This window comes from Scyliorhinus torazame, chromosome 18 (assembly GCF_047496885.1).
Source record: "Scyliorhinus torazame isolate Kashiwa2021f chromosome 18, sScyTor2.1, whole genome shotgun sequence".
NCBI lineage: Eukaryota > Metazoa > Chordata > Chondrichthyes > Carcharhiniformes > Scyliorhinidae > Scyliorhinus > Scyliorhinus torazame.
The window spans coordinates 161,556,206-161,578,554 of NC_092724.1; the positions used below are offsets into that span (position 1 = coordinate 161,556,206).

General features: G+C 48.2%; 1 protein-coding gene across 2 annotated transcripts in view; it reads left to right on the forward strand.

Moving 5' to 3' along the window:
• The first annotated feature begins 87 nt into the window (after positions 1 to 87).
• LOC140395698 (uncharacterized) overlaps positions 88 to 22,349 on the forward strand; it is a 32,934-nt gene continuing 10,672 nt past the window's right edge. For both annotated transcript variants that reach the window (XM_072483781.1, XM_072483782.1), the window contains exons 1-4: positions 88 to 5,427; positions 5,555 to 5,632; positions 5,736 to 5,768; positions 21,177 to 21,260. In XM_072483781.1, coding sequence (XP_072339882.1) covers positions 5,356 to 5,427; positions 5,555 to 5,632; positions 5,736 to 5,768; positions 21,177 to 21,260 — 267 coding nt within the window. In that variant the 5' untranslated portion in view covers positions 88 to 5,355. The remainder of the gene's footprint in view (positions 5,428 to 5,554; positions 5,633 to 5,735; positions 5,769 to 21,176; positions 21,261 to 22,349) is intronic.

The window sequence follows — 22,349 nt, forward strand, 5'->3', positions numbered from 1 at the left end:
TGTTTTATTTTAAAGACTTCCAGAATATTTTTGTCAAACATCCTGTGCTTGTTTAAAGTTGTGGGTTTGAGAACTGGAATCCGGTGTTTTTACTTCTGGTACCAGAGTTAATCCCATCAACCAAGAATGAAATCAGGGAGTGTTCTCGCAGGCTGTAAAATCCTATAAAGAATAAATTCAGATAGTCTCAGACCAGTTTTGGATGGTTGTGGTATTCAGTACAAACTCCTGCAATCTATAACTACATTTTCAAATTCTGTAATAAGACTAGTATGTAAAATGGAAAATTTAAACTAGCTACACCCGCAGCCTCAATAAGGAATCATAAAATATAGGCCTTGCTGCCCTTATGCCACTGGTTTTGTAGTACTCAACCAACTGACCTAACGTTTCTACTTGGTGCGTCAACGGGCAGGTGCAAAGATTCCATGGCATTCAATGAAGAGTAAGGGATTTCTCCCTAATTTGCTGTTAAATACCTGGATTTTGGGATCTTGTTTGCAAATTGACTGCCACCTTCCCTACATTATGAGTACCCAATTCATTTTTTCCAATTAAGGGGCAATTTAGCATGGCCAATCCACCTACCCTGCGCATCTTTGGGTTGTTGGGGCAAAGACTATGCACACACTGAGAGAATGTGCAAACTCCACATGGACAGCGACCCAGAGCCGGGATCGAACCTGGGACCTCGGCGCCATGAAGCAGCAGTGCTAACCACTGCGCCACCGTGCTTCCACAACCTTTCCTACATTATAATAGCCAACTACATTTCAAAAGTACTTCATTGGCTTTGAAGCACTTTGAGATGTCCTAGCATTGTGAAAGGTGCTTTATAAATACAAGTTCTTACTTTCTTTGCAGAATGGCAAGATGACTATGAAATGAAAAAAATGTGGGGGGGGAAATCTTTCACCAGTATCTTATTACGCAGCACGGGAGCACAATGATTAGCACTGTTGCTTCACAGCACCAGGATCACTCTCTGAGCAGAGTCTGCACGTTCTACCCGTGTCTGCATGGGTTTCCTCCGGCTGCTCCGATTTCCTCCCACAGTGCAAAGATGTGCAGGCTAGGTGGATTGGCCATGCTAAGATTGCCTGTAGTGTCCAAAAAAGGTTAGGTGGGGTTACGGGGATAGGGTGGAGGTGTGGGCTTAAGTAGGGTGCTTTTTCCAAGGGCTGGTGCAAACTTGATAGGCTGAATGGCCTCCTGCACTGTAAATTCTATGATTTACTTGATTTGCCATTGCCGCGACTTCCAGCTAGCACTTGACAGATAGTTCTGACCACCAGGACAGGCTAGACCTAAAAACAGAAAGTGCTGGAATTACTGTATTTTACAGATCAGATAGCATCTGTGGAGAGAGAAGTTGTTAGCATTTCAGTGTGAAGACTTATTGCCATTTTGCCTTGAAACATAACTCTTTTTCCGTCTGCACAGATGCTGCCAGACTTTGAGTATTTGCAGCATTTGTTTTGTTTATATTTCAAATTTCCAGCACCTGCAGTATTTTGCTTCCATTCCAGATCCAATATGGTTATGGAAGTGGAAACAGAATCTTGGAATCTTTTTAAGGCAGAACTAGATGAACAAGGGGGTGAAAGGGTTATCTGGGGTCGGCAGGAATGTGGGGTTGACGTTTCAATCAGATCAGCCACGCAGGTCCGAGTGGCAGACCCCTGCTCCTAATTCGTATGTTATTCCCAGCTCAGTTTCAGCTTTCTCCTCCCAGATGATGCAACAGTGAATTAATTTGTGAGAAGCTGAGTTGTTAATGAGCCAAGCACACAAGATCTTTTGTTTATAGAGATGGTAGGAGACTTTTCATGGACAAAGTAGAAGAAATCTTCCAGAAGGAATCAGAAAAAGAATAGCAGTGTCGAGATACTTTTTTCTCAAGCTTCCTTGCAAATGACTATAACTCTGTACCAAGTTCAGGAGAACTGTTTTCTTTGTTTAAAAAAACATTGTGCAAACTCTGGCACTCATATAGTACCTAATACATTGTTAACACAGCCCAAGGCTTTAGACCGTTATAACATTCCAAATCACATCGCTTTGATGGCAGGGGAAACATCTAAAACCTGAGGGAATTGATTCTTTAGCACTCAGATTATCACATTTCTGCACCCTGTCCAGACCTCAACATCCTTTCTCATCTGTTCACAGAATTAAACACAGTACTCTTTCCATCCAGGAACCTACTTGGGAGACTGCTGACCCAAACCCTGCTGGTCGCTCCAATAAAACAAAGGCACCTGATGTCTTTTGAGCATACTTGAGCCCTCGTGAGCAGGACTGTAGTCAATGCTTCACAGCATTCCTTCCCTCACCCAACCTGCCCAGTTCTTCCTAAGATATGGTCAAAATGTAGATCAGGTATTTGCTGCCTAAAAGCACAGAAACTAATACATGCTCTCAGCTCTCAAAAGTGTTCTTTCAGACTGGGAAAGTGAACCAATGGCTCCAATTCCTGTTACTTTGTGATCCCAAAAGTACCAAAGAGTCCGTGACCCCGCTCTGAGCTTAGGCACACAAGCAGGTACCTGATGAAGTCAATTCTTGTGTTTTACATGGAAAGGGGTTTCAAAGTTTGATGCCACTGCAGCACATCGCTTCCTTCTGCCTCTTTACTAAACAGGTGTTTACTGGACTGTTGACAACTCTGTAAAGGAGCACTTTTAAAATAAAAGTGACACCAGAAATTACTTCATAAGTGATTGTCAATTATAGTGTTTACCTATAGTTATCTCTTTAAATGTTTGTTCTTGGGATGACTAGTACTAAACAAATTAAATAACAATTGAGAAGTATCTTTTGCCAGTACAATGGAAGCAATTCTGGCTTAATCTTGCCTTAGTTGAAACACGGTAGCTTAATTATTTTAGTTTTTAAATTCTGTATGATAGAAGCCATTTTATTCTATGTACTTCCCCATTGAAATTAAATTTGCCAGTTTACAGGAAATAGCTTCTCCCAGTAGGGTTTTACCCATATTAAGATTCCCCGTCAACAAATCTGTACAACTGACTTTTCTCTTTGTTGTTCCCCTTCTCGTGTGAAATAACAGCACTAGGCTGTTTGCAGTAAAAGGATTTAATTGGAGAATGAGATTTTCAACGTTCCACCATGGATACCTGTCTTCGGTTTCCTGGATCATAAACCAAAGAAATCCCCCCCACCTCCGCAACCTCTCTACCTCTCATCTCTTTGATCATCTGCCCTTCTATTTCCTTGCGTATCGCTCTATTGAATTTTGTTTCATGTTGCTGTGAAGCACCTGAGGACACTTTACCACATTAAAGGTGTTTTATAAATGCATGTTGTTGTGTTGATCTGTGCTCTAAAAAAACATAGAGTAAATAGGGGTGAGAAAGTAACAATTACCCTGGACAGGTGCCAGTTTCCCTACACCTTCAAACTATACCAGCTTTGTTTGCCAAAACTAGCTCAAAGTTGGATTAAATTTTTTGCATGTTTAGACAGACAGAAATGAGAGTAACTTCACCCTTGAGTGAGAATTTGATATGTGAGCAATTATTGTTTTGAACAGAAATTGCTGCCACAGAATACATCTACTCATTAGAATCTGTTCTTTCTTGTAATTGATGTTACTTTATGGGCCTCTAGTGGCTTGTGTCTATGTCGGACAAGATTTCTTCTGCTGAGCAGGAACATTTAACTTCTTCCAATCAACAGGTTAGGTTTGAATGAAAAAGCGATGATGAGCAGCACAGTGGCTAGCACAGTTGCTTCCCAGCTCCAGGGTCCCATGTTCGATTTCAGCTTGGGTCACTGACTTGTGGAGTTTGCACGTTCTCTCCATGTCTGTGTGGGTTTCCTCTGGATGTTCCAGTTTCCTCCCACAGTCCAAAGATATGCAGGTTAGGTGGATTGGCCATACTAAATTTCCCTCCGTGTCCAAAAAGGTTGGGTGGGGTTGCTGGGTTACGGGGACATGGTGGATGTGTGGGCTTGGCTCTTTCCAAGGGCCAGTGCAGACTCGATGGGCTGAATGGCCTCCTGCACTGTAAATTCTAAGAAAGCAACCTGTTGAATCAACCCCCAAACATAATACCACTCCTGTTTGTGACCTTATTCTCTTTCAAGAAACCATGAAAGCAATCATATACTCTACAAAATGTCATTTCTGAACACTTAAGTGGTTGATGTAATCTTCAATTGTAACTGCTCTCCAGGTAAAACCATGTCCAACCCTCTCGGCTTTCTATTGCTTGGTTATTCTCAAGCCTTTGATTATTGGACTTCATTACCTTTTGGCTTATAAAATTATTCCTAAATTTCAAGTTTATTTTTAACTTCTGAAACCCGTAGTTGTAATTATGTTCCCTTTTCCTACGGAGGTATAATTCCTTTGCACATCCTTGAAAACAACCTTTCTCCATTTCTTTGTAATTCACTTCTTCCCATCCCAATCATATCTGCTATTCGTCTTTCACTGGCAGGCACTTAAGAGCTTCTATTGACACCTCTGCACATCACCTGCTGGGAGAGGTCTTGAAATGATTGGTTTCTCCCAGCCCCTGAATGCAAGGAAGTAATTAAGTCTAGTCTGTTTCTCCCCACAGCTGTGTAGCGGAACGTGGGTATTGATAATCTGATCGTTTATTAAGTATCAAAAAATGAACCAGCTTCATCGTGATGTGATCTGTGCAACTTAAAACAGCCCTGGAATATTTCCTGTTTTCATTCAGCATTCTGTCTTCCCGCTTACCCTCCCAGTACGTTCTTCATGGTTCCAAAGTTAACTTTATTCAATGTGTTATGCACCAGTGTTTGTGGCTTTGACCTTCGCTTGAGTTCACAGTATCCCTGTGGATTAACCAATGTACGTTTTCACCCAAAATACTCGAGGTCTTGTAGAGCATGGTTCTTGGGGGCTAAACATTAATCTAGTCAGAATGTTATTCTGTAGCTAGCAAGAGAATAACAGTTGCATTTATTTTTCCTTCCACGAGGTGAAAGGCTGCAATATTTTGTCCAAGGTGAATTATGTCAGAGACTGATAACTGCAATATGGCACCTAATCCTAAAAGACTGGAACAGATTTTTGAAAGTGCGCAGCTGTAGCATTTTACATGTAAAGGGTTAAATGATTTTGATGCCTGTAGCAAAGTGCAGGGAAGTGCTTTGGCAAGCTAACCTTGATTGTCTAGTTCTATTGGGGGTGGTGATATCACACCATACACCTGTACTAGGTCACAGAAACGCTGATGCTTTGTAAGAAAAGCAGAAGTGTCGAGAAGAGAGGAACTTCAACTCCAGATCACAGTCTCACCAGCTGGTAAATATTTGTTAGACAGCGATTCAACAGCAAGCTAAACGCTCGTTATGATGGCTTCTGAGGAGAATGTCAAAGACCTGGTTTTTGAAGGATATTTGAAAAAGCGAAAAGATAAAATGGTAAGCTGTTTTCTTTTCAATTACTTTCCCTGTTTTTGTAAGTCCATTTATAAGTAAGGTTGAAGAAAACTGCACGAATGCAGTATTCTAAAGAGAGTGACTAATTTCTCTTTCTTTTCCTTTGCAGAAGTTTGCTTGGTCAGAATACTGGTTTAGGCTCCAAAATACCACCTTGTTTTTCTACACCAAAAAGGATTGTGCGGCAGTAAGTATTCCTTTAAAAAAGGCCCATCTCCTTTACTGCTCTGGCATAATTTCCTAGCTCACAGAACGCCCAAAATAACACTCTCATTTTTATTTCTTCATAGTGTCACCTCCGGGGCCAATACTACATCTACACGGTGAGTCATGTTTCGAATGTAATGAAAATGAGTGTATTATGACCAGGGGTAGAAAGTTGTGTTTGGGTGATGCAGAGAGGGTGATATTAGATTATCGCCCTTCATAGGCAGCATGAACTGCAAAGGAACTGTATGCACTGCGTACAATGGGCAGTGATCCAATTTCACATGTTTTACATCACCCCACAAGATAGATTTCTACTCCCAAAGTATCTTGGTGTTGCTGTGTGTCATGATTAGCTGGTTTCTCAATAAATTCTGCCACAGGACTTCTGGTTACGGCTATGCGGAGCTAAGTCGCACATTCACAGCTCCCGCAAAAACTGACTTTTTGGCTCTTTTCATGTTCCCCAACGGCACTTTTTGCGACGTTTCCCGGTGTGGGAAGGAGTTTATAACAGCTCCCCGATAGTATATGGCTTCTACTAGGAGCAGGGCGACTAAAAAGATGGTGGACCCGAAGAAGGTGCGAGGGAAGAACAAAATGGCGGCGGGCGGAGACCAGGCAGCGTGGATGCAGTGGGCGGAGGAGCAGCAGGAGGGTATCCAGCGCTGCTTCAGAGAGATTAAAGCGGACCTGCTAGAGCCAATGAAGGCTTCTATTGATAAGCTGCTGGAGACACAGACGGCCCAGGGGGTGGCGATCCGTGAGGCTCGACAAAAGATCTCCGACAGCGAGGGCAAGGTCTTAGGCCTGGCGGTAAAGGTGGAGGCGCTCCACAAGAAATGGCAGGAGCTGTTCGAGGAGATGGAGAATCAGTCGAGGCGGAAGAATCTGCGGATTCTGGGCCTCCCGGAGGGGCCGGACGTGGGGGCCTATGTGGTCACCATGTTGAACTCGCTGATGGGAGCGGGGTCCTTCCAGGAGCCCCTGGAGCTGGAAGGGGCCCACAGAGTGCTGGCGAGCAGGCCCAAGGCTAACGAGCCTCCGCGGGCGGTGCTGGTGAGGTTCCATCGGTTTGTCGATCGGGAGTGTGTGCTCAGGTGGGCCAAGAAGGAGAGGAGCAGCAGGTGGGAGAACGCGGAAGTTCGAATATACCAGGACTGGAGTGCAGAGGTGGCGAAGAGGAGGGCCAGGTACAACCGAGCAAAGGCGGTGCTACACAGGAAGGGGGTGAAGTTTGGCATGTTAAAGCTGGTGCGACTGTGGGTCACCTACAAGGACCGGCACCATTATTTTGAGTCTCCGGAGGAGGCGTGGGCCTTTGCTCAGGCCGAGAAATTGGACACAGATTGAGGGTCGGGATGGGCGATTGGGGACTGCGGTTGATATGTTATTTTAAATTTTTTTTTGAGGGGGGGGGTGGGGGGCCTTTGCTTTGCTCCTGGTTTCTTTTACTCTGTGTTTTTCTCTTTCGGGTCGGTGAGGGTGGTTGGGGCGGGTTGGGCACTGTTTTGGTTGGGTTGGTCGGGGGGGGCTCTTGGCGGGGGGTAGGTAAACCGAACAGGGGTGGTGGACGGCGGTGAGATGGGGCCCCGCGGGGGAGGGGGAGACCCGAGTCAGGGGTGAGGGGACCGGGCTTGTAAAAGGAGCTGCGTCAGTGGTGGCGGGGCCGGGAAGGTGGAAAGCGCGGGCTTTTTCCTGCGCTGAAGACTGGAGGGGCCAGGGCGGGGAAGCGAGGGTTGTTTCCCGTGCTTAGAATGGAATGGGGAGGGGGGGAGAGCCTATAGATGGGAGAGGAGGGTGTGTCACACAATGGGAGGAGTCGAAGGAGAGGCGGGAGTGGCCGGGATCAGCAGGAGTCAGCTGACTTGCGAAAGTGCAATGGGGGGAGTAAATCAGCTAGGATGGGTCCTAGCCCGGGGGGGGGGGGGGGGGGGGGGGGGATCGTGTTGCTGCTGCCATGGTCAAGGGGGGGTTGGAGCCAGTTGGGGGGATCGAGACGGGGGTATGCCGCTTTGGGGAACGGGCCAGGTGTGGGGTGCGGGCGCGTGGCTGGCCGAGGAGTGGTCATGGCTAATCGGCGGAGGAGGGGGGGGCGGGTAGCCCCCCGATCTGGCTGATAACCTGGAATGTAAGGGGACTGAATGGGCCGGTTAAGCGGGCCCGCGTGTTCGCGCACCTGAAGGGGCTCAAGGCGGATGTGGTTATGCTCCAGGAGACACACCTGAAGGTGGCAGACCAGGTAAGATTGAGGAAGGGGTGGGTAGGCCAGGTGTTTCACTCGGGGCTGGATGCCAAAAATCGAGGGGTGGCGATCTTGGTGGGAAAGACGGTGTCATTCGAGGCATCGAGCATTGTGGCATAGAATGGCGGTAGGTACGTAATGGTAAGTGGTAAGTTGCAGGGAGAGACGGTGGTACTGGTCAATGTGTATGCCCCGAATTGGGACGATGCGGGTTTTATGTGGCGGATGTTGGGTCGGATTCCAGACTTGGAAGTGGGGGGCCTGTAATGGGGGGAGACTTTAACACGGTACTGGATCGCTCCAGGTCTAGGACGGGTAGGAAGCCGGCGGCGGCTAGAGTGCTGAGGAGGTTTATGGACCAGATGGGAGGGGTGGACCCTTGGAGATTTGCAAGGCAGGTGGCTAGGGAATTTTAATTCTTCTCACATGTCCATCAGGCTTATTCCCGACTCGACTTTTTCATTTTGAGTAGGGCACTGATAGCGAGAGTAGAGGATACTGAGTATTCGGCAATAGCCATTTCAGACCACGCCCCGCATTGGGTGGACTTGGAGATGGGGGAGGAGAGGGACCAGCGCCCGCTGTGGCAGTTGGAGGTGGGGCTGTTGGCAGATGAGGAGGTGAGCGAGCGGGTCCGAGGAAGTATAGAGAGGTACTTGGAGACCAACGACAACGGGGAGGTCCGAGTGGGGATGGTATGGGAGGCACTGAAGGCGGTGGTGAGGGGAGAGCTGATCTCCATTAGGACCCGCAAGGAGCGGAGGAAGAGGGAGAGGCTGGTGGGGGAGATGGTGAGGGTAGACAGGAGGTATGCGGAGGTGCCTGAAATGAAATGAATGAAAATGAAAATCGCTTATTGTCACGAGTAGGCTTCAATGAAGTTACTGTGAAAAGCCCCCAGTCGCCACATTCCGGCGCCTGTTCGGGGAGGCTGGTACGGGAATCGAACCGTGCTGCTGGCCTGCCTTGGTCTGCTTTAAACGCCAGCGATTTAGCCCAGTGTGCTAAACCAGCCCCAGAGGAAGGATTGTTGAGGAAGAGGCGCAACCTCCAGGCCGAATTCGACCTGGTGACCACCAGGAAGGCGGAGGTGCAGTGGAGGAAGACCCAGGGGGCGATTTACGAGTATGGGTCAATGGCAAGCTGGATGCTGGTGCATCGGCTTCGGAAATGGGACGCAGCTAGGGAGATCGGGGGAGTTAAGGACAGGGGAGGGAGTGTGGTGCGGAGTGGGGTTGGCATCAATGGGATCTTCAGGGACTTTTACGAGGAATTGTACCGATCCGAGCCCCCACGGGAGGAGGGAGGGATGGGCCGCTTCCTGGACCAATTGAGGTTTCCAAAGGTGGAGGAGGGACTGGTGGCGGGACTGGGGGCCCCGATTGGGCTGGAGGAGCTGACCAAAGGGATAGGAAGCATGCAGGCGGGGAAGGCACCTGGGCCGGATGGTTTCCCGGTCGAATTCTATAAAAAATATATGGACCTGTTGGGCCCGTTGCTAGTCAGGACCTTCAATGAGGCAAGGGAGGGGGAGTGGGCTTTGCCCCTGACGATGTCCCGAGCACTGATCTCCTTGATCCTGAAGCGGGAAAAGGATCCCCTGCAATGTGGGTCTTACAGACCGATTTCCTTGCTAAATGTAGATGCCAAGGTACTGCCGAAGGTCTTAGCCACGCGGATTGAGGATTGTGTGCCGCAGATTATCCATGAAGACCATATGGGGTTTGTGAAGGGGTGGCAGTTGAACGCGAATGTGCGGAGGCTTTTGAACGTTATCATGATGCCAGCGGGGGAGGGGGAGGCGGAGATAGTGATGGCGATGGACGCTGAGAAAGCCTTCGATAGGGTAGAGTGGGGGTACCTGTGGGAGGTGCTAAAGAGGTTCGGGTTTGGGGAGGGGTTTGTCAGGTGGGTTAGGCTGTTGTATGAGGTCCCGATTGTTGTGACCACAAACAGGAGGAGGTCCGAGTACTTTCGGTTGCACCGAGGGACGAGGCAGGGGTGTCCCCTGTCCCCCTTGCTCTTCGCACTGGCGATTGAACCCCTGGCTATGGCACTGAGGGAGTCGAGAAACTGGAGCGGGTTGGTGCAGGATGGGGAGGAGCATAGGGTGTCGCTCTATGCGGACGACCTGCTACTGTATGTGGCGGACCCGGTGGGGGGAATGCCGTAGGAATTGAGGATTCTTAGGGAATTTGGGGACTTTTCAGGGTACAAGCTCAATATGGGGAAGAGCGAGCTGTTCGTGGTTCACCCTGGGGACCAGGAGAGGGGGATTGGCGAGCTCCCACTAAAAAGGGCGGAGAGGAGCTTCAGGTATTTACGGGTCCAGGTGGCCAGGAGCTGGGGGGCCCTGCATAGGCTTAATTTTACAAGGCTGGTGGAGCAAATGGAGGAGGAGTTCAAGAGGTGGGACGCATTGTCTCTGTCCTTGGTGGGTATGGTGCTCCCAAGGTTTTTATTTCCTGTTCCAGTGCCTCCCTGTGTTTATCCCGAAGGCTTTTTTTAGGCGGGTTAACAGGAGTATAATGGGGTTTGTGTAGACGCGAGGGACTCCGAGGGTGAGAAGGATGTTCCTGGAGCGGAATAGAGATAGGGGGGGACTGGCGCTGCCCAACCTCTGGGTACTACTGGGCCACCAATGCGACAATGGTGCGCGCAAGTGGGTGATGGAGGGGGAGGGGGCTGCATGGAAGAGGCTATAGATGGCGTCTTTTGTGGGTACGAGTCTGGGGGCGCTGGCAATGGCGCCGCTGCCGCTCCCTCCAAGGAGGTATACCACTAGCCCGGTGGTGGCGGCTGCCCTCAAAATTTGGGGGCAGTGGAGGCGGCATAGGGGGGAAGTTGGGACCTCGGCGTGGACCCCAATAAGGGGGAACCACCAGTTCGCCCCAGGGAGAACAGATGGAGGGTTTTCGGGGTGGCACAGGGCAGGGATACGAAAGTTGGGGGACCTGTTTGTGAACGGGAGGTTCGCGAGCCTGGGTGAGCTGGAGAAGTACGGGCTCCCCCCGGGGAACACCTTCAGGTACTTACAGGTAAGGGCGTTTGTCAGACGGCAGGTGGTGGAATTCCCGCGGCTACTGCCACACGCAGTACAGGACAGGGGGGGGATCTCGGAAACTTACCAGGTGATGCAAGAGGAGGAGGAGGGGGCCTCGGTGGTGGAGGTTAAAGGTAAGTGGGAGGAGGAGTTGGGAGAAGAGATTGAGGAAGGGATGTGGGCAGATGCCCTAGGGAAGGTGAACTCTTCCTCATCGTGCACGAGGCTCAGCCTCATACAGTTTAAGGTGCTGCACAGGGCACACATGACTTGGACAAGGATGAGCCGGTTCTTTAGGGGTGAGGACAGGTGTGTTAGGTGCTCAGGGAGCCCAGCAAATCACACCCATATGTTCTGGGCATGCCCAGTGCTGGAGGAATTTTGGAAGGGCGTAGCGAGGACGGTGTCGGGGGTGGTATGATCCAGGGTCAAACCGGGCTGGGGGCTCGCAATATTTGGGGTGGCAGAGGAGCCCGGGAGTGCAGGAGGCGAAAGAGGCCGGTATTCTGGCCTTTGCGTCCCTGGTAGCCTGGCGAAGGATTCTTCTTCAGTGGAAGGATGCGAGGCCCCCAAGCGTGGAATCCTGGATCAGCGATATGGCGGGGTTCATTAAATTGGAGAGGGTGAAATTCGCCTTGAGAGGGTCGGTACAAGGGTTCTTTAGGCGGTGGCAACCGTTCTTAGACTTCCTGGCAGAACGGTAGACATTGGTCAATGGCAGCAGCAACACCGGGGGGCGGGGGGGGGGGGGGGGGTGTATTTTATTTTTGTTTTTGTTATTTACACTGAACGGTCTGAGGTGGTGTATATACCTGTTGTGTTAAGTCGGGGTGTTAATGTTAATTTATTATCTATGTACAGGGGGGAGGTGGGTGTGGAGGGTTGCTTTTCTAGACTGTGTTTTGTTCTTAACCCTGTTGGGTTCTTTCTTCATTTTGTTATTGATATTTTATGAAAACCTTAATAAAAATTATTTTAAATTTTAAAAAATTTAAAAATTCTGCCACAGAATGGTCGGAGTAGCTTAGCCTTGAAGTTCCCCATGCACTGATTTCCCAATTTTAGCCATAGTCAGAAGAAACTCTGTCTGTTTCTCTGCCTTAGGAGAACTACCTCTACCTTTGGCTTTTTAAATAATAAGACCATAAGACATAGGAGCAGAATTAGGCCACTCGGCCCATCGAGTCTGCTCCGCCATTCAATCATGGCTGATATTTTCTCATCCCCATTCTCCTGCCTTCTCCCCATAACCCCGATCCCCTTTTAATCAAGAACTTATCTATCTCTGTCTTAAAGACACTCCGTGATTTGGCCTCCACAGCCTTCTGTGGCAAAGTGTTCCACAGATTCACCACCCTCTGGCTGAAGGAATTCCTCCTCGTCTCTGTTTTAAAGGATTGTCCCTTTAATCTGAGATGATGTCCTCTGGTTCTAGTTTTTCCTGCAAGTGGAAACAGCCTCGCCACGTCCACTCTATCCAGGCCTCGCAGTATCCTGTAAGTTTCAATAAGATCCCCCCCCCCTCATCCTTCTAAACTCCAACGACTACAGACCCAGAATCCTCAACCGTTCCTCATACAACAAGTTCTTCATTCCAGGCATCATTCTTGTGAACCTCCCCTGGACTCTTTCCAAGGCCAGCACACCCTTCCTTAGATACAGCGCCCAAAACTGCTCACAATACTCCAAATGGGGTCTGACCAGTGCTGTATACAGCCTCAGAAGTACATCCCTGGTCTTGTATTCCAGCCCTCTTGACATGAATGTGAATGGGCACCATCAGGGTTCCACTGAGACTAGTGTGGCATTTAACTTCAGCATGGCGGGATTGTTTTCATGAGGGGAAATCTTCAATCCAGTCTTCTCTGCGCTCCAGCATTGCAGAGTGCACTAAAGCTTAAAAAGTCTTCGCTGTTTTCTAAACCATAGGATTATTTACCCAAGTAGAGTTGTTTGGACACCACACAACTGGAGGGGCTAGAAACAGGTGAAACTTTGCACTCTGCTGTAACAGGATGTCCTGAAGTTGCCAAAGATATGTTTGTAGAATTACACTTGTGCTGCCCATCAGTCCCTTGCAAGTATTTGCTGTGCACAAATTAACTGCTGCATTTCCTACATTACATCATTGACTACGTTTCAAAAATACTTAATTGGCTGTGAAGTGTTTTGGGACATCCCGAGGTCATGAAAGGAGTTATAGCTATTTTGTGCTTTGTAGAGAGAATGGGAGGAGCTGTTTTTGATGGCACAACTATTGTGGGAAAGTACTTTAGAAAAGAGATTTGTCACTGGCACCAAGTGTGGGAAATTTAGAGAGTAAACTACCCTGAGGCAATTTCACACATGATTCAAGCAGAAACATTGACACCCAAACAGCAGGTCTCCAGCGCACCTGCCAGTCACTGAATGACTCATAGCACAGGTACAATCTACATAGGTCAGCTATGTGTGGAAAAAGTACATCAGAAAATACTGAAGTATCATTTTCCTTTGCTCTTTGTGTATTTTGGGTGAAGATGTTGCTCAAGCTGTTCTTATTCCTTAAACTACCTGTTCTGTAACAGTTGGGAACATGAGTCATCTGGCCCCTTGAGCCTTTCCTGCAGTTCAACAAGATAATGACTAATCTGTATTGTAGCTCCATATACTCACACAGGTTCCATTTCCTTATGGAGTCTTAACTCTGAAATAAGAACAGAAAATGCTGGAAAATCACTGCAGATCTGGCAACATCTGTGGAGAGAGAAACCGAGTTAACGTTTAGAGTCTGTATGACTCTTGAGTCGTATGGACTCAAAACATTAACTTTGTTTCTCTCTCCTTTTATAGTCTCGTTTGATCTATTGATTTCAGATCTAGAATTATTGATCGAGCCAGCATCTATTATTCTTTGTGGGAGTGAGTTTCCACATTTGTGTTTCCTAAATTCTCTTCTAAATTACTTGGCTCTGGTTTTTAAAATTGCGTCCCCTTGTCCGAAACTTCCTCACCAGCAGAAGAACGTTATTTCTATCCAATCCATTTATCTATTTTTTTTAAGGTGACAGGACCATGTGACTATTTCTCATCCATTTTGACCATGTCCTGTTTGCAGCAAGTAAGTAAAGTGGCCATCGTCTCAAATGACCACAGGCTGCTTTCCCCTTTGAGGGGGAGAGCTGACTGGTGGTGATTTAACCTGAGGCTCAGCACACCTCAGGCAAGGGGCAAGGTTGTGGAGGCAGGGCCTTCATGAATAACCTCAGCTGGAGCAGGAATTGAACCCGCGCTGCTGGCCTTGTTCTGCATCCCTCCTTCTTCTTGGACAGTCCCTCAGGGTCGCGGATGAGTTGCTTCCACTCCGGGAGGTGGGTTCTGTGGTGGCTGAATAGCCCCATCCTGGATCCGCAGACTCTGTCACAGGTTTGACAGGTGGTGTTTTGATGAGGTGGGTGTGACGCTCTGGATTCTGCACTCTCTGCTATTTATGCTTGGCCTTGCCGTGCTCCACCCTGTGAGGCTTTCAGAGTGTCCTTGTAGTGTTTCCTCTACCCCCCCCCCCCAAGTGATCACTTGTCATTGCGGAGCTCGGAGTAGAGCACTTGTTCCGTAAGTCTTGTGTCGGGCATGCGGGCAATGCTGCCCGCCCATCACAGCTAGTCAAGTGTGACCAGTGCCAGGGCAGCACGGTGGCGCAGTGGTAGCACTGCGGTCTCACGACGCTGAGGTCCCAGGTTCGATCCCGACTCTGGGTCACTGTCCGTGTGGAGTTTGCACATTCTCCCCGTGTTTGCGTGGGTTTCGCCCCCACAACCCAAAGATGTGCAAGGTAGGTGGATTGGCCACGCTAAATTGCCCCTTAATTGGAAAAAATGAATTGGGTACTCTAAATTTTTTTTTAAAGTGCCTCGATATGGGGATATTGGCCTGGGCAAGGATGCTCACATTGGTACGCCTAGCCTGCCTCCCGTACCGGCCTCCCCGAACAGGCGCCGGAATGTGGCGACTAGGGGCTTTTCACAGTAACTTCATTTGAAGCCTACTTGTGACAATAAGCGATTTTCTTTTCATTTTCATTTTCATTTCATTTCATTTCCAGTGGAGCTGCAGGGTTTTGTGGAGGCAGCATTGGTGATATCTCTCCAAGGATTTGAGGTGTCTGTTGTGCATTGTCGATGTTTCTGATGCATACAGGAGGGCGGAGACCACGGCTGCTCTGTACACCATCAGCTTGGTGCTGGGTTTGAGGTCTCGGTCTTTGAACACTCTGTTCCTCAGGTGTCCAAAGGCTACACTGGTGCATTGGAGGCGATGCTGGATATCATTGATGTCTGCTCACACCGTGAGGAGGCTTCCGAGGTATGGGAAATGATCCACATTGTCAGGGGCTCACCATGGATCCTGATTGTTGGCAGACAGTTTTGTGTGGCAGGTGCAGGCTGGTAGAAAATCTTTGATTTCCGGATGTTTACTCTGAGGCCCAATCACTCATATGCCTTGGTGAATGTGTCCATGATATTTTGTAGCCCGGCCTCGGAATGTGTGCACACCCTGGCGGCGTCTGTGTACTGCAGCTTGATGACTGAGGTTGGGGTGATGTTGGCTCTGGCCTGGAGGGATAAGATGTTGAACAGTTTCCCGCTTCTCTGTTAGGTTAGCTCCATTAGAGTGGGAAGCTGCATGGTGATGGGGTGTAGTGTTGCTGCAACGAAGATGGAGAAGAGCGTTGGTACGATGACGCAGCCCTGCTTGACTCCAGTTTGCACACCTATTGGGTCTGTGGTGATTCCATTGGTGAGAATCACGGCTTACATGTTATTGCGGAGCAGGTGGAGAATCATGACGAATTTCTCGGGCAGCCAAATTTGAGGAGGATGTTCCACAGTCCCTCACGGTTCGAGGACCTTTGTGAGATTGAGGAAGGCCATCTACAGAGGTTGCTGCTGCTCCCTGCACTTTTCCTGGATTTGTCACCTGCTGAAGATCTTGTCCATTGAGCCTCTTGATGGGAGGAGCTCTTCAGCCACTGGGAATAGGCAGTTGAAGAGGATTCTTGTGATGACCTTTCACGTGGCGGAGAGCAGGTCAATCCCTCTGTAATTTCCGCAGTTGGACCTGTCTCCTTTTTTGAAGGTGGTCACAATTAAGACATCTCTTGAGATCATCCGGCATGCTCTCTTCCTTCCAGACAATGTTGATGCAGTTGTGGATTCTTGTCAAGAGTGCATCTCCGCTGCATTTTGGTACCATTGCGGGGATTCCATCTGCACCAGAGGCCTTGTTGTTCTTCAGCTGTCGGATGGCCTTTTCCTCCTCATGGCGAACTGGCTTGCACTGAGACGATGGCAGGTAGCACGTTGCGGGATGGTGTTAAGTCCGCTTGCGCGAAGGTCGTGTCTTAGTTGAGGAGGTCCTCCAAGTTTTCTCTCCAGTGGGTGTTGACTGCCACTCTGCCTTTGATTAGTGCTGAAGGAGCCACACACATTGTGGTTGTCGGCGAGTTGCTGAGTCTCCTGCGCTCTTTGTACCCACCGTCTGTTACTTAGGTCGTGGGTTATTTGCTGCACCTCGGACTTCAGTTGTTTCCTCGCACTCGAGCTTTGGTGTAGTTGCCAATTCAGGATTGGCTTGCACTTGCGCTCAAGAATATCCTGGATCTCCAGATCGTTCTCGTCGAACTAGTCTTGGTGTTTCCTGGTCGAGAACCTGAGTGTCTCCCCGCGGATGCTGACTATGGTAGCTTTTAAGGCGGACCAGGCGCTGTGGGTGTCCTGTGGCTCTGGCACGTTCTCGTCGCCAGGTTAACTGTGAGGTGCCGACTGCGCAGCTCTTTCTTCTCGGGGTCTTTGAGTCCAGCGATATTGAATCTACTGCAACAGAGTTTCTTCTGCCTCTTTCGGTTTGGGGCCAGGGTGATGGGGATGGTAGAGCGGATTAGTTGGTGGTCAGTCCAACAGTCGTCCGTTCCGGTCGGTCGTGGTCGTGATGCGGACATCTTTGCGGTCCCTTGCCCAGATGATGATGTAGTCCAGTAGGTGCCAGTGCTTGGAGCGAGGGTGTTGCCATGAGGTCCTTTGCTGGTCTCTCTGCAGAATAGGGTTTGTATGATGACGTGGTCATGTTCTAAACATTTTATCAGGAGGAAGAGTCCGTTGGCATTTATTTTTCCCCTCGCCTTCCCTGTCTAACGCGACCTTCCAAAGATTTGCGTCCTTCCCGACTCTGGCATTGAAGTCGCCGAGAAGAATCCGCTTGTCTCCCTTTGGGATGTGGGACAGCGATTGGTCGAGGCTGGAGTGCAATGCCTCTTTTTATTAATATAAATTTTGAGTACCCAATACATTTTTCCCAATTAAGGGGCAATTTAGCCTGGCCAATCCACCTACCCTGCACATCTTTGGGTTGTGGGGGTGGGACCCACGCAAACACGGGGAGAATGTGCAAACTCCACACGGTCAGTGACCCAGAGCCGGGATCGAACCTGGGACCTCGGCGCCGTGAGGTAGCAATGCTAACCACTGCGCCATCGCGCTGCCTAGAATGCCTCTTTTTGACTCGTCTACTGCATCTAAGGTTGGGCGTAGGCACTGACGGCTGTGATGTGCTGTTTCTGGGCCAGGGTCAGCCGTAAGGTTATGAGCCCCACCCCCGGGGAGTTCGTTGAGACGTCCGAAGAACTCTTCTTTTACAGCGAAGCCGACCCCGTAGAGACGGCGTTCTTCTTCTGGTTTCCAGAAGAAGGTACACCTGGTAACATGTTCTATAAGCTGGCCGTCTCCTACCAGTCGTGTTTTGCTCAAGGCAGCAATGTCAATGTTTATAATGTCAACGTTGTGGCGTCGGAGGTCCCGGGCTGTGATGGCGTGTGATGTTCGGGTCTGTTGCTGTTGGTGTTGTCCATGAGGGTCCTGACGTTTATCAGCTCTCCAGCCAACTGAGCTAATCCAGCCCTACTTTTAAAATCTAACCTCTGAACAAATTGTTACCTGTATCAGAGAGACCGTAAAATAAACTCAGCACTCAGTACTAAAAATAGAAGCTACTGGGTAAGTTCTTGAGAAAGTTTGTGCAAGAATCACCTGATGGTAATGTAAGTATATCCCTACTCGGATCAAGTGATTTACTGAACTGTATAAATGTGAATATTTTAGTCGTTATTCACTAAAGGGTATTTTTCCTTTCACAAAGAAGGATTACAGAGAATGTCACTAGATTGCAGTGGGGCTAAAATCTGGAATCTAATCAAGGGATTCAAAGGGTTATGAAGGACCAGGAAAAATGAGAGGCAGTAAAGTTTTCAAGGGTGTGCAGGGTCAGGGAGATCTGGGGGTTGTCATACACACACCTTTGAAGTTGGCAGGACAAGCTGATAAACCTGTTTAAAAATGCACGCAAGCTTTATAAAAAGAGGCATAGAGTACAAATGCGAGGAAGTAACGCTGACCCTTTATGTATGATTGGTTAGAGCGCAGCTATTGTGTCCAATTCTGGGAACCACGCTTCAGTAAGGTTGTCCAAAGTATTTGTGAGGGAAAGGCAAGATAGCGAATTTAGTTTACTCAGCAAGTTATCATGATCAGGAATGAACTGTCTGAATGGATGGTGAAGTCAAATTCAATAATTATTTTCAATATTTGAGAATGAAAAATTTTCAAGGCTATGGAGAATGAACAGGGGACTAATTGATGTCTCATTCAAGCAGAGACACAATGGGCTGGAAGGGCCCCTTCTAAGCTGCATATGTTATAGTGCAGAAGTGAGTTACAGGCTTGAATCTATCTGAGCACTTTATATGGCTCGTAGCTAATGGATACCACGGAATCTATTGGATACCAGGTAGCACAAGTGAGGTCCCAGGTTCGATTTCCCGCTGGTCACTTTGCGGAGTCGGCACATTCTCCTTGTGGCTGCGTGGGTTTCCTCCGGGTGCTCCGGTTTCCTCCCACAGTCTAAAGATGTGCAGGTTAGGTCAATTGGCCATGTTAAATTGCCCTTGGTGTCCAAAAGGTTAGGAGGGTTTATTGGGTTACGGGGATAGGGTGGAAGTGAGGCCTTAAGTGGGTCGGTGCAGACTCGATGGGCCGAATGGCCTCCTTCTGCTCTGTGTGTTCTATGAATGAGTTATTAGCTGGAACTAATTGAGGGGTTCAGAGATTTTGTTTAAATATAGAATAACTGATACCAGGAGTGAGTTGTAGGCTAGAATCGAATTGAGAGATTTAGGTGGTCTAAATATAGAATAACAGTTACTAGACAACAGGTGAGGGAATTTCCGTTGCTCCCGACACAGGGGATACAGGACAGGGTGCTTTCAGGGGTGTGGGTCGGAGAGGGCAAGGTGTCAGAGATTTACCGAGAGATGAGAGATGAGGGAAGAGGGGGAGGAGTCGGTGGGCGAACTAAAAGGAAAGTGGGAAGAAGAACTAGGGGAGGAGATAGAGGAGGGTATGTGGGCTGATGCCCTAAGCAGGGTAAATTCCTCTTCCTCATGTGCCAGGCTTAGCCTGATTCAATTTAAGGTGCTACATAGAGCACACATAACGGGAGCAAGATTGAGCAGGTTCTTTGGAGTGGAGGACAAATGTGGGAGGTGTGGCGGGAGCCCGGCAAACCACGCACATATGTTTTGGGCGTGCCCAGCACTGGAAGGGTATTGGAAGGGAGTGACGGGAGTGATTTCGCATGTGGTGAAGGCCCGGGTCAAACCAGGCTGGGGGTTAGCTCTATTTGGAGTTGCGGAAGAGCCGGGAGTGCAGGAGGCGAAAGAGGCCGACGTTGTGGCCTTTGCGTCCCTCGTAGCCCGGCGCAGGATCCTACTCATGTGGAAGGAGGCGAAACCCCCCGGACTGGAGGCCTGGGTAAATGATATGGCGGGGTTCATTAAACTGGAGCAGATAAAGTTTGCCCTGAGAGGAACGGCTCAAGGGTTCACCAGGCGGTGGCAGCCATTTCTCGACTACCTAGGGGAACGTTAGAGGGAAGACAGATGACCAGCAGCAGCAACCCAGGGGGGAGGGGGGGGGGGTTAGTTTAGTTTAAGTCAAAGATAAAGGGGTTTTGTTACTTGTGTATTGTTAAAAATTTCTGTATTATTGTTGCGTTTGCTTTGTAAGAGGGGAAAAACTTGTTTGGGAAAAAAAATTCAATAAAACATATTTTTTAAAAAAAATATAGAATAACAGATACCTGGGACTGAATTACTAGTTACAATCTATAAAGATTAGCTAATGTGTAGAATGTATATATGTATGTAATACAGCAATGAGTTAAATGCTGTCATTTAAGTTTGGATAGTTTGCATTAACAATGGATACCTGAAGTAAGCTACAAACTAATCTACTTGAAGGCCTCAAACGGTTAATATTTTCTTTATAAATTTAGAGTATCCAATTATTTCTTTTCCAATTAAGGGGCAATTTTAGCTTGGCCAATTCACCTACCCTGCACATCTTTTTGGGTTGTGGGGGTGAGACCCATGCAGGCACAGGGAGAACGGACACTGACCCGGGGCCACTGTGCCTCCCTTCAAACGATTAATATTTTGAATGTTAGTTTCCCAAAATTGGAACACAAGCTGGAATCAGAAACTAGAAAGACGATAGGAAGAATTTAACATTTCTAAAGCGACTTTCATGACCTCTGAACTTCCCATAGTCTGTGACCGTTTTAAAATGTAGTCACTTATACAATGTAGGTGCATGGCAGCCAACTTGTGCGCAGCACGGTCCCACAAATGGGATGAATGGCAGGATCATCTGTTTTAGTGACTTATGATTGAGTGATAAATTTGGCCAGGATACCGAGGAGATATAGCCAACGCCTCTGCAAAGATCAATAGTACCTTTTACATCAACTTGAGTGAGCAGCTGGTGCCTTCGTATAAAACCACATCTGAAAGATGTTGGAGCAATGCTCTCTCAGTACTCACTGCTGCATAAACCTGGATTATGTGCTAAACTCTCTGGAATGGCATGCGGAGGAGAGAGTGCATTTTCATGGTTTCTACTTTAGGGTGAGTTGGAAATTGGAATCAAATTCAACTCCTTTTGGTTTGTATTCAAATGTACACCAGTTGCATAAGCCTATTGGCTAGACTTGACATAAAAAATGGCTGCTTTAGTAAGGTGGTGACCAATTCTTTTGGGGTTGTATTGCAGCAAGAGTTGAGGCCTTCAGGAGAAGAAGGAAAAACGGCAAATGAATATAATTACAAAACGATCAAATGCACTAATCACAGAACTTATCCAATGACAGGTTCAATCAGTGAGAGAAATCAAAGCCACAAACCACGAGTATCCATTTGAAATAGTCATGAAAAGCGGGAAAAGAAAATTGCTGGTAAGTAAGACAGCAAGTTTAGCCAATGTCTGTGCAGATTAGATATGGCTATTGCACTTATTGCATTATATTTCGCAGCCAATGGCTTAAACAAAGGTTTCCATGTTCTCAACTGTCGAGTTTGCCCCTGTGACCTTTACATTTTAGTTCCTTAAATAAAAACACTCCTAAAACACTGTGGGCAGCACGGTAGCATTGTGGATAGCACAATTGCTTCACAGCTCCAAGGTCCCAGGTTCGATTCCGGCTTGGGTCACTGTCCGTGCGGAGTCTGCACATCCTCCCCGTGTGTGCGCGGGTTTCCTCCGGGTGCTCCGGTTTCCTCCCACAGTCCAAAGATGTGCAGGTTAGGTGGATTGGCCATGCTAAATTGCCCTTAGTGTCCAAAATTGCCCTTAGTGTTGGGTGGGGTTACTGGGTTATGGGGATAAGGTGGAGGTGTGGGCTTGGGTAGGGTGCTCTTTCCAAGAGCCGGTGCAGACTCGCTGGGCTGAATGGCCTCCTTCTGCACTGTAAATTCTATGATAATCAATGCCCCAGCTGAAAGACTGCATAGGTGGGGTAGGTAAAGCAGTCTGTATCAGAAAGTTGGGTTTACTTGAGGAATACTGGCAGGTTCTCTTGACAGCCCGCGCAAAGGAAATCTCCACCTTTGTAACTCCAAACAGGTTATACCAGTGTCAAGTTACGCTCTTTGGACCCGCTGACTCTCTTCCAAAGGCTGATTAACCAAGTAGTCCAATTGCATAGTGTATCTCAACAGCCTCCTAGCGTACAACGACATGTAGGAAAACCACTGTTATAACCTGCACGGGTCTTGAGGAGTAGGGATGATTTTCTTTAAAAATGCATTTTATTACAAACATCTATCAAAACAGGTTACAGCGACTAAACATCCTGGAAAACATACTTCCCAACAATCAACTATGCAGTCCGTACAGATTTTTCCCCTTTTTCACCCCCCTCCCCCTCGACAAACAGCCCCTCAAACAAGGTCACAAACACCCCCCACCTTTCCTCAAACCCCCCTGAAGAGCCCCTTAACTCATACTTTATCTTCTCTAATCGCAGGAAGTCGTACAGGTCACC